The 13,596-nt window shown below is 34.6% G+C and overlaps 1 protein-coding gene across 1 annotated transcript in view; it reads right to left on the bottom strand.

The window, feature by feature from the left end:
• Positions 1-6,385: 6,385 nt before the first annotated feature.
• Positions 6,386-13,596, bottom strand: part of LOC145667972 (sodium-coupled monocarboxylate transporter 1-like) — a 110,873-nt gene continuing 103,662 nt past the window's right edge. The window contains exons 13-14 of the mRNA XM_081735397.1: positions 7,831-8,021; positions 6,386-6,638 (exon numbers count right to left, since the gene is read on the bottom strand). Of these exons, the coding sequence (XP_081591523.1) occupies positions 6,386-6,638; positions 7,831-8,021 (444 nt within the window). The remainder of the gene's footprint in view (positions 6,639-7,830; positions 8,022-13,596) is intronic.

Below are 13,596 nucleotides of genomic sequence, written 5' to 3'. Positions count from 1 at the left end.
TTATGTAAACGAATCTTTGAAATTTCCATATTTTTAATCTGCAGGAAAATAGATTTGATGAATACTATTTCTTCTACCTGGGTTTATTAAACTTCCAAACTAATCTATGCAAAGATTTCGAAAGTCTAATAGAACGGCTATGTCCGTCTGTCTGTTAACAGGTATCATACCAAAAGCGGCAAGATATATCGAGAAGAGTTTTCTGGAATCGATTTAGCGTCTTAAGAATATGTTCCATCTCCTCCGTCAATCTTCTATATAAATCGGAAGTAATAGAGATGGACCACTTACGCGCCATAATTGAAAAACTATATTACGTAGCGACAAGGTGTTTTAGGGAATTGATTCAACGTCTCTAGAAAATGTACCATCTCCAACCCTATCTCTCTATTGGAAACCGGAACTGGTAGAAATTTACTACTATTTCCAGTTTCAATATTGATGTTCATAGAGAATAAATGATATGATATATCGAAAAGTAGTTCTCGGTCGTTTTCTTCTTACACATATATTAACTATTTTGCAGCACGCTATACATCACAACAGCATAAATCCTTTTCGATCTCTGTGTAAACGTTTGTCAGTTGATGCGACAAATAGCTAGTTTACTGTACAGTATTCAGTTCTAAACTACTTTTATAAATGAAGACTTCCCTCACTTGAAAGGAACATAGACAGATTTTCTGAAACTTTCGTACGTCGTTAGCTCCAATAGACGTCTATAGGTAACTATTCGTGGAGATGTTTATGTAGAATCAATGGAATCTTGAAAATCTATGAAGAAAGAGAAAACAGACTTTGCTCTTATCTGCTGTCAATCAGCATTCCATTGGTTTCTTCATCTCCGGAGACAACCCAAAGTTCGCGCATGTGACCTAGCAGGAGACAGAGAATGAAAGAAACCTACCTGCTTAGCCTTCTATCTGTTGTTCTGTGCTGTTGCAAAATACAGCCATTATCTTACACAGCTTTTAAATGAAAGAAAATTAATTTTTAATTAGCGCGCTCTAACATTACCGTAGCAAGAAAAAGTAAAAGTGAACAGGCACTATTAATACTAACAAACATTTGGACGAATTTTGAAATGCATAAAGTAAATAGTTTTCATAATATTTTGGAAAGAAATATGCCATGCTTTATATAGGGAAATCCCAACACATTCCAAGGGTTGGACACAGCCTTAAGCGCAAAAACGCCACTGATGGAGGTATATAAGATCCATATATAATGGGGAGTTACTGTTGGGTTATAATTAGGAAAAATGAAACGCAGTGCAAGAGAAAGAAGGAACACTGAGGCTTATAAAGCATTACACATTTTAATATTTTGTAATTTTGTTCTATATTTTGGTTTAGTGGCTCTATAAATATCTTTAGAACATTGATTCAGAGTTTTTTAAATAATTATATTAAACTCGTTTTAAAACATGAACTCCCCTCTTTATGTTAAATAAAAATTTAATTACTGATAAAAGTTGTAATTTAGAATAACATTTTAATCTTCATTTAGGCTATTAAAACAAGTTTGAGTAACTTTTGAGTATATTCAATTCAAACACTAATCTTGATCAAGAAATATTAAATTATCACTTTGTGTGTCATATTATCTGTCGAGAAAATATGCTTTGATATCAGATTGAACTGATATTAAATAAACATAAGAGTGACGTAAATAAAATTGCATACAAACAAAGAAAATAATTTGTAGTTTTTGCACAAACAATCTCTCTTATGCCTCGCGGAAACGTTATATGTTATGAACTTCTTATTCCAATCTTTGTATTTAGAAGGATCAATTTAATTAAAATAATATATTTTGCTTTATGTAGCAGTAAACATAAATTTATTGATTAATGTAATTAACATTGTTTATTCTATTGCAGTAGATAATTATAATTTATGTATAAATTATAATTTATGTACAGTGTTCATAAAACATAGTCTTAAATAACAAATTATATATATATATTGTAGTTTGGCTTCACATATTCCTAACAATGATAGAATAGTCTTCACAATGACTCAAATATACCTAACATTACAACGTTACGTTCATAGCAGTAACTCACGCACTCCTAAAGCAACTCACAAACTCCTAACATTAATACAATACACTCGAATACTCTTAACATTCACACTACAGACCTAACAGTGATTAATGTACTACTATCAACGTTACAAGATACCTAACTTAATCCTAAGAGTAAATCAATAATCACAACACTTCCCCACATACTCTTAACATTGGTATGATAGGCATCACAATGATTCACATACTCCTAAGAGTGATATAATTGTCCTAACAGTTACTCACACGCTTCTAAAATTAATACAATAAGTCTAACAATGACTTACATAGTCTAAACATTTTTTGCAACAGACCTAACAGTAATTCACATTCTTCTGAATTTTACAATAAACTTGAGAGTGGCTCATATACCCTTAACATTAATACAATATCCCTAAAAGTGACTAAAATACTCCTAAATTTGTTACAATAATAATAATAATTGTAACTCAGATATTTCTAACATCAGCACAATACGCCTAAAAGTGACTAACATACTTCTAACATTTTCATAAGCTTCCCACTGACTCACATACTCCTAACATCAGTACAATATTCTTAAAGGTGATTGAGATACTCCTAACTTTGTTACAATAGTCCTAATAGTGATTCACATATTCCTTACGTCAGTACAATATAACTAAAGGTGACTAACATACACCTAACGTTTCTACAATAGGTCTAATTGTAACTCACGTGCTTCTAACATCAGTACAATATGCCTAAAGGTGACTAACATACTACTAAATTAGCTACAATAGACCTAATTGTAACTCACATACTCCTATCATCAGTACAATATGCCTAAATTTGACGAGCACACTCCTAACTTTGTTAAAATGCACCTAATAATGATTAAGATACTCCTAACATTGGTACAATTGGCCTAATAATAACTCGCATATCCCTTACAGTGTTACTATACTATTAAAATTAACTAACAAACTCCTCACATTAGTACATTAGGCCTGATAGTGAATCACATACTCCGAAAGTGATGCAACAGTACTAACCTTCAATTACATACTCCTAGTATTGGATCAATAGGTAACAGTGACTTCCGTACTCCTAATATTGGTACAATAGGTCTGGCGGTGAATCACGTACTCGTAACAATTTGACAATAGATCTAATAATGAATCACGTACTCTTAGCAGTGATACAATAGGCCTAACAGTGAATCTCATATTCCTAATATTGGCTGAATAGACCTGAAAGTAAGTCACAGACTCCTAACATTGGTACATTTGGCCTAATCCTAAATGTGTTGTTGGGTTTGTTTTGTTATTTCTTGAATATTCACTCAGCTTCGATAATATTTAAAGTTCGTATTATTCAATAAATAAAATATTTCTAACAGAGAGATACATAATGATACTAACATATCATTTTAACAAATATGTATTCTAATATACCCTTTACAGCCTTGTATAATTATTTTCAGTCTATAGTATGCTTTGAAGCAGTGGCGGCGATTGGACGTTAAAAGTGGGGGCGGGGGGAAGACATGATCTGAATATTTGTATATCAATGTTAGTTTTCCTGGTTGTTTCTAAACATTTTGTTTCACGAAAGCTTGTATAAGTTATAGGATGTTATCTTTTTAAGTTAAAATAACGTATTTCTTATTTCAAATTTTATTAAGTAAATTGACAAGATCAAGGCAAGTGGGTACTAGCTCTTTATACTCTTAAACGAAGATGTAAGATTTGATTCCTTGCTCATGAACATCTTAAAATTATGTCTGCAAAATTGTGTAATCTGATTATTTAATCACAAATTTGCAAAATATAAATAGAAAGGATAATATTAATCACAGTAATGAATAATGAAGCTTCTTTTACAAACGTTATGTTGAAAGTGGAGGTATGAACCATGATTCTAGGATAAATATGGAAGATACTCTAGCCACTTGACTAAAAGCCTATAATTTACCTTTTAAAAAACCTGAATTTAAAAGGGTTAATGAACAACTTATATTTTTAATTACACACAGACTATTATATGTATGTTATTAGCTTGGAAAGACAGTAAATACTATAAGATATGCTATGACATTTAAAGAAATCCCGAAATATGTTCGTTCTTGTACAGCCCTAAACACACCACTTCGCTCGTTTATTACACTGCAAAACAATGGAAAAGGTATAAGTTCTTTCTTAATACTCTGTTTTTAATTAATATTGGTTACTGAGTTTCTTCGTGGCTAAACAGTTAGCGTACGCGCTCTTGGCATGAGAGGCCCCGGTTCGATTCTCGGATTCCACGTTATCTAGTAGATCTACGTTTCCTATAGCCTCGCTGCCGAACGGGATGTTAAACTTAAAAAATTATAATATTCCTTACTATTACAAAGAAGAAAATACATTTTTCGAACTGTCAATTTTTGTGCAATTAAAGAATAACCTGTAAAAGGTTTCTTCTTTGCGAAATGTTATCTCCATTAGTTTCAAAGTGGCTGATTAACTCAGATCGGACTTATATCGAGCCCTTGTAAGAAGAAATGAGAGTATGCTCGAAATGTTGCGCTCCAATAGGTTAATTTTGGACCATTTTTGTGGCAATTAAAACGTAATTCCTGTAGCTTTCTTAACTCCACAGGAAGACAACCGATACATACTCACGCAACGGCAGAGATTATAGCATCATTTTTTTCAAATGAAACTATATATATTATTATGTCATTTCAGAAAAGAGGGAGGACAACTGTCTCCGTTTGCCCAATAATCGCCCATGCTTCGAAGTTTACCAAGTAATTTATCCAAGAAATGAAGGCGAATTCGGTTAATAATTTATAAAATATGGAAGTGATAAAAAATATTGTAGCACTGATGCAATTATGTAATTAACATGTGATCATACACGGTTCGTACTTTTACAGTAATGATTTATTACTACTGCTAATTCATCCACCATATGTGACGCTTGACAAGGGAAAAAATTATTACTTCTTATTTTACAGAATATTTTCATTTGAAACTGTAAATTGTGTCCTTAAATGACTGGAATAATAAAAATAAACTCTAACTTCTTTAACAGTGTAGAAGGTCGTTTCAGGTTTATGCTAATGAATTCGGCCCCCATACCACCTTAAGAAATACTGCGTCACCATCAGCAATTATTCTTTATCATGCTTATTAAGCTATCACCCTGTAAAAAGTTTTCGCTGCAGCTACTCCATTGAAGCGCAGATTGATTACGTTTCTTCTATTCCTCTTGAAAAACTTTCTAAAGGCTGTCGAGCATACACGGGTATTGAGAACTTATTTTAATTCATTGCATGGAATCGTCAAAACTATGTTTCATAAAATTTCTTAGTAATGGCTGAAAAAGGGATTTCATGAATTTAGTTTCACGTGCCATCCGCTTTATGTACGTAACCACGGATTTGGCTGTATGATTGCACGCTATATCTGGCTATATCACAACGTAAAATGTAACTTTGTACATAGGGATGGAGTGCCATGGCTGTATAGTTGCTTCGTTCTAGTAATAAGCTAGATCGATTTTAACTTTTTGTCTTTTCTGCGTAGTATAAGTGTTCCATTATACAAATAACCACAAACAGCCATAAAGTTGTGTGGAAAACTTCCCATTACAGACTCATATAGAGTTACTCAGAGAAAACGATCTCTGAAATAACTGGATTAATATGAACCTTTATAGTCACATTTATACAGATACATCCATGCCTCATCCAAAGCCACTACAAATTTCCACCTCTGTAAGATAACATTTATAGAGCTGTCTATTGCTCATTGCATCTCCATAATATGTAAAGGACCCAGCCTTTTGATTCTTTGCTAGTTAAAAGATATTGGACGATTATGTGTTTTACACTCAAGACAGAACATTGTACTGTCATTGATTTGTTTTCTGAGAAGATAGGCTCGCATCTCGCACCTAGGAATGCACTTTGTGTACTTTTATCAGGGACACCAGGCTTCAGGTGTCTACAATGCCAAATATTGGGTGACCCAGTAACATTAGGAGTAATCCCATCCACTGCGGTTAAACAAAGCGCTGATTCCTTTCTTGGACTTGCGGAAGTATTTTATCACACAATGCTAACTTATTTAGGTCATATAACTTCAAGCAATATTAGAAATGACACAATGTAGCCCTATCAAATACCAAAATTTTCAGAGCCATATCACTACTCAGCCACACAATACGAATCTTAGCTGAATGTCGATAGACAACACGTTGGAACTATCTAGAATAATTTCTTGGGTGTATTTACACGTACTGCTACTTAGCAATCAAATTCATTATCATATTCCTGAAACGAAGATTATTGGGCTTTATATGCTTGATATCATGTTGACACGGAGTGCTCCATTTCCTTGTCGTCAGCAGACACTGGCGTAAGTAGGATATCCTCAGCTGGTTCATTTTTAGTCTTTGGTAAAAGTTTGTGGATCACTGGAGTAAAAAGGATTGGATCCATTTTCTTTGGGTCGTTGGGTCCTGAGATGAAACTAACTGCTAGGCCTACCACAATAACAGTCAGCGATCCCATTGTTGCGTACCACAGATAAGACAGCTTGTATAAGGGAAACACATCACTCCTAAAATAAACAGAATACAAGTTATCATATCGAGAACCACATAATCATAGTGTAAGTAATAAATAACTAAGCAGATAACACAGCACGTCATAATCTTAGGTTTGAAGTCTTTTACTGAGGTTAAAAAGTAGCTCTGACTTTCAGGGATTCTACTATGTTTAGTGTAAGATTGGTCCTAGTCGATAGTCAACGTGAGGATTTTTCGATATAAATTTAAGGGCAGAACCAAGTTGGAATTATTCTTATAACGAGAAGCTTAGAAAAATTTTGTGAATCTAGTTTTCAGATTATGGTAAGGTAGCCATTCTCAGATCAGAAGTATAAACACATATGGAGCTTCAATGAACCGTAAGTTATCGTATCGAGTAGTATCAGACTCAAACTAAAACCCTCTTTAATTAAGCATCTCTTTAATTTCATTGTTGCATGGTCAAACTTTAGTAATTTATTATTTTACTCTATTACCAGGTTAAGGTCCTAGTAAAACTGTAATTTACTTACAATCCTGGGTAATATTCTTCTACTGTTTTCTCAGGTAATTATAACTCTATAATTCAATGTCTGAGAAAAGACAAGTCAGTATGTCAAAAATAAGAATAGTCTCCTTTCTGTCCTTAGGAGAGGAATTTTTCAAACGACTGGCACATGTATAATCTTATTTTTAATTAAAGATCTATGTACCAATTTCTACACCTACATATTAAGCAAATCCTAATTTTCGACACTTTTTGAATAAATAAATAGTAAATGTTGTTCTATTTTTCTCTTCGGATCGAGACTTTTAAAATGTCTTAAACACATCTCCCATAGTTTTAATAAAGCTTTTATATGCCGAATTTCATGTTCATGAGTTCAGAGATTCGTCAGATACTCAACTTTTGCCAGAAAATTTGAAACTTCTTTATTCCAATAGTGTTTTTAAAGGAACTTTCTCACCAATTGATTTCTTGACGAGAGAAGAATACTCTCTAATATTCACGTTTCTACGCCTAGTAGTATGGCCTGGGTTATGGAACCAGTTACTTCTACTTTCTAATATAATAATGTAATTAGGTAGGTAAATTTTATAAACATTTTTTGATTTTCCATTTGATTCGGGAAATCATAGCTTTTCATACATTGTGTACGTGGGGTAGAATGTTTCTAACCTCGCATTAGAGAATTAATAAAATAATTACGCATTTTCACTTACAAGGTTTCTTTCGTCATTGCTGAGGAAGATTTTATTGTGACATTCGCTAATTGTAAGATTTCTGGTGCGCAACCTTCTACTGTTGTAGGCTTCTTTGGGAAAACAATCTTCCTGGAGGTTAGGGCTTCTTGAGCACCGAAATAAGTCCATCCAACTAAGAGAACACTCACTGTGAAACCAATCAATGCTCCCTGAAAAAATGAAACATTACTCAGACCTTAGCTTTCAAATTGTATTCAATTCTAAGGAATATGGAATTCGGAATAAGGAATATTAGAATATGGAATGTTAACCAGACTACTCTTTTAAAGCTTGGTACTCATCTTCACCTAGGAAATAGTGAAAGGAAATATGAGTTTTCTAGTTATTTAGATTCGAAAAGCGGTATTCTTAGATGCAAGTGAGTAAGTAAACTATACCATAGTTAACCTTTTCGGTCTCTATGTGCACATTTGTGCACAGAAATTGATATAATTTTCCTGATCGTTTCGATAAATCTGCTAGATTAATACCTGGCGTACACACGCATGGACTTCTGAACACCACATAGTGCAAGTGGCAAGTGCCTTTCAATTGTTGTTAGATAACAGGTGTTGGTGGAACACAGACTTTTGTAAGTTGGAAAAGCAAGTATCATTTTCGCCCAAATATATTATTGCTACAATCAAGGTATTTTTGTGATAAACAATTAAAGTTTCAGAGACCTGTTGGCGATTATTAGCTTCGCTTTATCTCTGGAGAACAAAAAAATAATGAGGATTTATTTTTTAATGTCTACAATTGTTTACGCTGGTTTTACATTAAGTAATTGTTTCTCTATATTCTTTAGTATACTTTTCTGGGTTTGGTTTGCTACAAAATTGTACCTGTCAGAAACGAAACACGATATAAATGCATTGAAAGAAGTAAAATATCTATTTTTAACGATAGCATTATTTCATTTTCATTATTAGAAAGTATAGGTAAATTTGTAACTCTAATAATTTCTACTATTGGTGCTAATCATTGATGTAACAAATATTGCAAGCATATAGTCAATGGTTTCGTTCTTTTCATTCTTATCAGAGCTAACCACAGAAGATGTCCTAGATTTGCTTTAGGGTTCAGATTATCGACGATCCGCAGATTTTATGGATAATGACTCCAGTAACTCTAGCAGTGAAGATAGCGATGACGGTATTGCAACAGACGAAAATGACAAACAATGAATTGTTGTACTCGTTATCTGTTCTAAAGAACTGAATTACATACACGAGATTATTTGGCCAATCAGAGGCGGACCCACTTAGTTGTGGTGTGACACGTTCAAATTTGAATTTTAACAATCTCAGAATTTTGTCCAATTTTTGTTCAACCAAAAAAAACTTTTGTACAATACGAAGCAAAAAACCTGCAACATGAAAGTTTAAGTTCATTGTGAAACTACGCCAACAACATAGGCAACCAACCTAACGTCTTCGTGGCATTGATCACGCCAGGGTAACCTTCGGCTTCGTCCCCCTGCACACTTCGTTTGGAGCAAGAAATGCATAGACCACGTGACTACAAATCACAAATTTCTCACAAGATGGAGTAATAGATTGAGGTTCTTCTCATTTCTCTTCTCATTTTACATCCTCAGTTTTAAAGAGAGAGAAAGAGAAAAAGGTCAACGCGATAAAAACTAAATAAAGAGGAATATGCGAAATATAAAGGAAAAGAAAACGTGCGCATATATTGACAAATGACACATGCACTTCAAAGGAGACCACCTCAAATTTTGTTATGAACCATATATAATAACTGTGAGAATCAGCAAACCACAAAGACATAATTACACACAGTAAGTGTTATATAACACATATTTATTTAAACAAATAAAAATGCTTGCAGAAAGCTGAAAATGTCTTTAAAATCTCAACCATAACTGAAACAAGAGATTACTTCTCTATTGTTTTTCTTCGTAGCATCCATCTACATGGAGAAATGAGAAATAGAGAACATCTTAAGAGATTCGCACGTATACAATATCGGAAACTGCTAAATGGAAAAAATTACAGTCTTTGGATGGGATTCGAACCCAGAACCATAGTATTAGAAATTCCACACTCTACCGATGTAGCTAGTCTGACAGTAATACCCTGTTCCTCCATCATTACCTATGAAAGATGGAATGGAGTCTGCAGAAAACTACGTCTAACATGTCCACGACAGACCGCCTATAACCTATGTCTAATTGGTACTTAAAAAAGCTAGTTCTACACGTGCATAGAAAAGTAAAATCAAATGAGTAGTTAGTACACATCACTTTGTCTGTCTCACTCTATCTCTGACTATAGAAATCGAGGAAGAAGAAAAAAGTATAGAGGTGAGAACACAGGAAGAACAAGCAAAAATATAAGTTGCAGGAAACTGAATATCAAGGAGAGAGAGAGAGAGAGACATAGAGACAGAGAGAAAAATAGAGGAACTGAGCAAATTATTTAATATACATCGGAAAAGAAGGTTCACAACTGTGCTATACATTTAATGTATTGAATACTCTGCAGGCCCGTCTCCACGGGGAGCTAGGGAGGCCGCCCCCCCTAAACTTTGGCCGGCCCCAATAAAGGTTTCACGATAGGCTTGCAAATGAACTATAATATGGTGATGAAGTATAATATGATTGGGTCGGGCTCCCCCTAACTTCGGCCGCCCCCCCCTATTTTTTTGGGCTGGCTACGGGCCTGATACTCTGTTTCTTCTAAATTGCTTGCTAGATGACAAATATTAATTTGTAAAAACGTAGCAAATGCCCGCGTTGTCTTGTTTTCTTACTGTTTCAGTAATAGTGGAAAACGTGGTTTATGCAACATAATAAATTACTAATTTTCCCACAACAATCATGTAGATGTTGTTGATGATTTTGAGTTTAACGTCCGTTCAGCAGCGAGACTATATGAGACGTGGACCTACTTATTAACGTGGAATCCGAACCATATGAGCTGCTGCCGGGAATCGAAGCAACCATGTACTGTTGGTAAGACATTTCTAAGCAAAAGAAAAAACTGATCAGCAAAATACATAAAACGATAGTCCTGCAAACTATTACTTAAAGAGAATTTATTGTAAAATCAATACATCCATGTGGCGGTATATAGTCGTAAAGTGATTAGAAAACTTAATATTAAACTGTCGATCACATTGTTTTAGTTATTTGAATTCAATGTCGTATAGATTCGGTTTTAGCTCCAGATTTCAGCGTTCTCACTTCGATTCTTAAGTTGTTGGAAAATGCATTAATCGAAATTATAAAAGTATAGGAAATTTAACTAGCTAAAAGAAGAGAATAACATAAAAATCCGGATTAGAGTATTACAATAAACATGTGTATTTTGTTTAGGGTTTGCAAGTCATAGCTTATAGGAATTATGGAAAAAACGTTCGTTGTGAAAGCACAAGAAAAAAAGCAGAGAATAGACACAAACCTCAGGTGGGTTTGAACACGAGAAGGCGGAGGTAGTAGACTACTCTACTAAACCGCTCGGCTATATCTTAATTCTCTAGTACGTTTTGAAAAATATTGTCTAGAGTATTTGCACTTTACTTGTTGTTTTTTTTTTTTTTTTTTTTTTTTTTGTCATATAATGTATACGAGTGGCGAATAATAGAATAGAACTGTTTTAGACGAGTATGAACAAATTTCCCAGACAAGTTGTAATCTTATATGTTAAATTGCACAAATAAATCAGATTAAATCTGTAAAGTGCTTCGGGGGTTTTGATGGAAGTTAACTGTTGCATAGTTACGAGCTTTTGTTTATGCCCACCACTCGATGGAAGTTATGTTCTTGAAAGATAGTAACTGCTACTATATTCTAATGTATTGGATTAAAAAAAAAAATTGAAAATATTTTGTTACTAACAGTGAGTGAGTATTTTTGCGTGCAACAACAGTTGATTACAGGCACATCTACTTCTTCCGCGCATGTTTTTCATAATACGACGTCATGTATAGCAATATTGTGCATTATCCTATATTCAAAGACGTTTTTAGCACTTTTACTTTTGTGTAAGAATGGCGCAATATGATCATTCTGTACGTGAGAGTGTTATCGCTCTTATTAAACATGCGGGATTGAGTGTTCCTGAAGCAGGCGCTCGATTAGGCATGCATCGTGCAACAGCGTTCAGATGGTGGAAAAAAATATGAGGAAACTGGAAGTCTAACTCGAAAATCTGGAAGTGGTCGGCCATGAGTGTCCTCACCGACACAAGACCAACGATTAGTTGATCAATGCTGTCGACAGCCTTTCATGTGTGCCCGACAACTGCAGCAGTCTACCGCCTTTCCAGGTGATGTAACTACAGTCCGACGGCGACTTCGGGCCGCAGGCTTAAGGTCCTTCCGGGCTGCTGTTAAGGAGAGATTGACAGAAGATCACAAAGTCGATAGACTGGCGTTTGCAGAGCTAAATATTACTTGTCACTGGGACACTGTTGTCTTTACAGATGAGAAAATATTTTCCACTGGAAACTTTGGGCCAACACGTGTGTATCACCCATCTGGAAGACGGTTTGATCCACAATATATTGCCCGTTCAGCGCGAATGGGTCATGAGACGATTCACTGTTGGGGATGGATATGCGAGACTGCAGGTTGAGGTGGTATCCATCGAATTATAGGCCCAATTAATGGTTAAAAAAAATGTTGATCTTCTCGACTTTATGCTCCCTGAAATAAAAGCACATGTTGGCGACGACGTACTCTAATCCGGATTTTTATGTTATTCTCTTCTTTTAGCTAGTTAAAATTCGTATATTTTTATAATTTCGATTAATGCATATTTCCAACAACTTAAGAATCGAAGTGAGAACGCTGAAATCTGGAGCTAAAACCGAATCTATACGACATTGAATTCAAATAACTAAAACAATGTGATCGACAGTTTAATATTAAGTTTTCTAATCACTTTACGACTATATACCGCCACAGGGATGTATTGATTTTACAATAAATTTTCTTTAAGTAATAGTTTGCAGGACTATCGTTTTATGTATTTTGCTGATCAGTTTTTTTCTTTTGCTTAGAAATGTCTTACCAACGCGGGCATTTGCTACGTTTTTACAAATTAATATTTGTCATCTAGCAAGCAATTTAGAAGAAACAGAGTATCAGGCCCGTAGCCAGTCCAAAAATATAGGGGGGGCGGCCGAAGTTAGGGGGAGCCCGACCCAATCATATTATACTTCATCACTATATTATAGTTCATTTGCAAGCCTATCGTGAAACCTTTATTGGGGCCGGCCAAAGTTTAGGGGGGGGCGGCCTCCCTAGCTCCCCGTGGAGACGGGCCTGCAGAGTATTCAATACATTAAATGTATAGCACAGTTGTGAACCTTCTTTTCCGATGTATATTAAATAATTTGCTCTGTTCCTCTATTTTTCTCTCTGTCTCTATGTCTCTCTCTCTCTCTCTCTCCTTGATATTCAGTTTCCTGCAACTTATATTTTTGCTTGTTCTTCCTGTGTACTCACCTCTATACTTTTTTCTTCTTCCTCGATTTCTATAGTCAGAGATAGAGTGAGACAGACAAAGTGATGTGTACTAACTACTCATTTGATTTTAATTTTCTATGCACGTGTAGAACTAGCTTTTTTAAGTACCAATTAAGTACCATCTTTCATAGGTAATGATGGAGGAACAGGGTATTACTGTCAGACTAGCTACATTGGTAGAGTGTGGGATTTCTAATACTATGGTTCTGGGTTCGAATCCCATCCAAAGACTGTAATTTTTTCCATTTA

This window comes from Thermobia domestica, chromosome 13 (genome assembly GCF_964235325.1).
Source record: "Thermobia domestica chromosome 13, izTheDome1.hap1.1, whole genome shotgun sequence".
Lineage (NCBI taxonomy): Eukaryota > Metazoa > Arthropoda > Insecta > Zygentoma > Lepismatidae > Thermobia > Thermobia domestica.
This window is presented reverse-complemented; position numbering and strand designations above follow the sequence as displayed.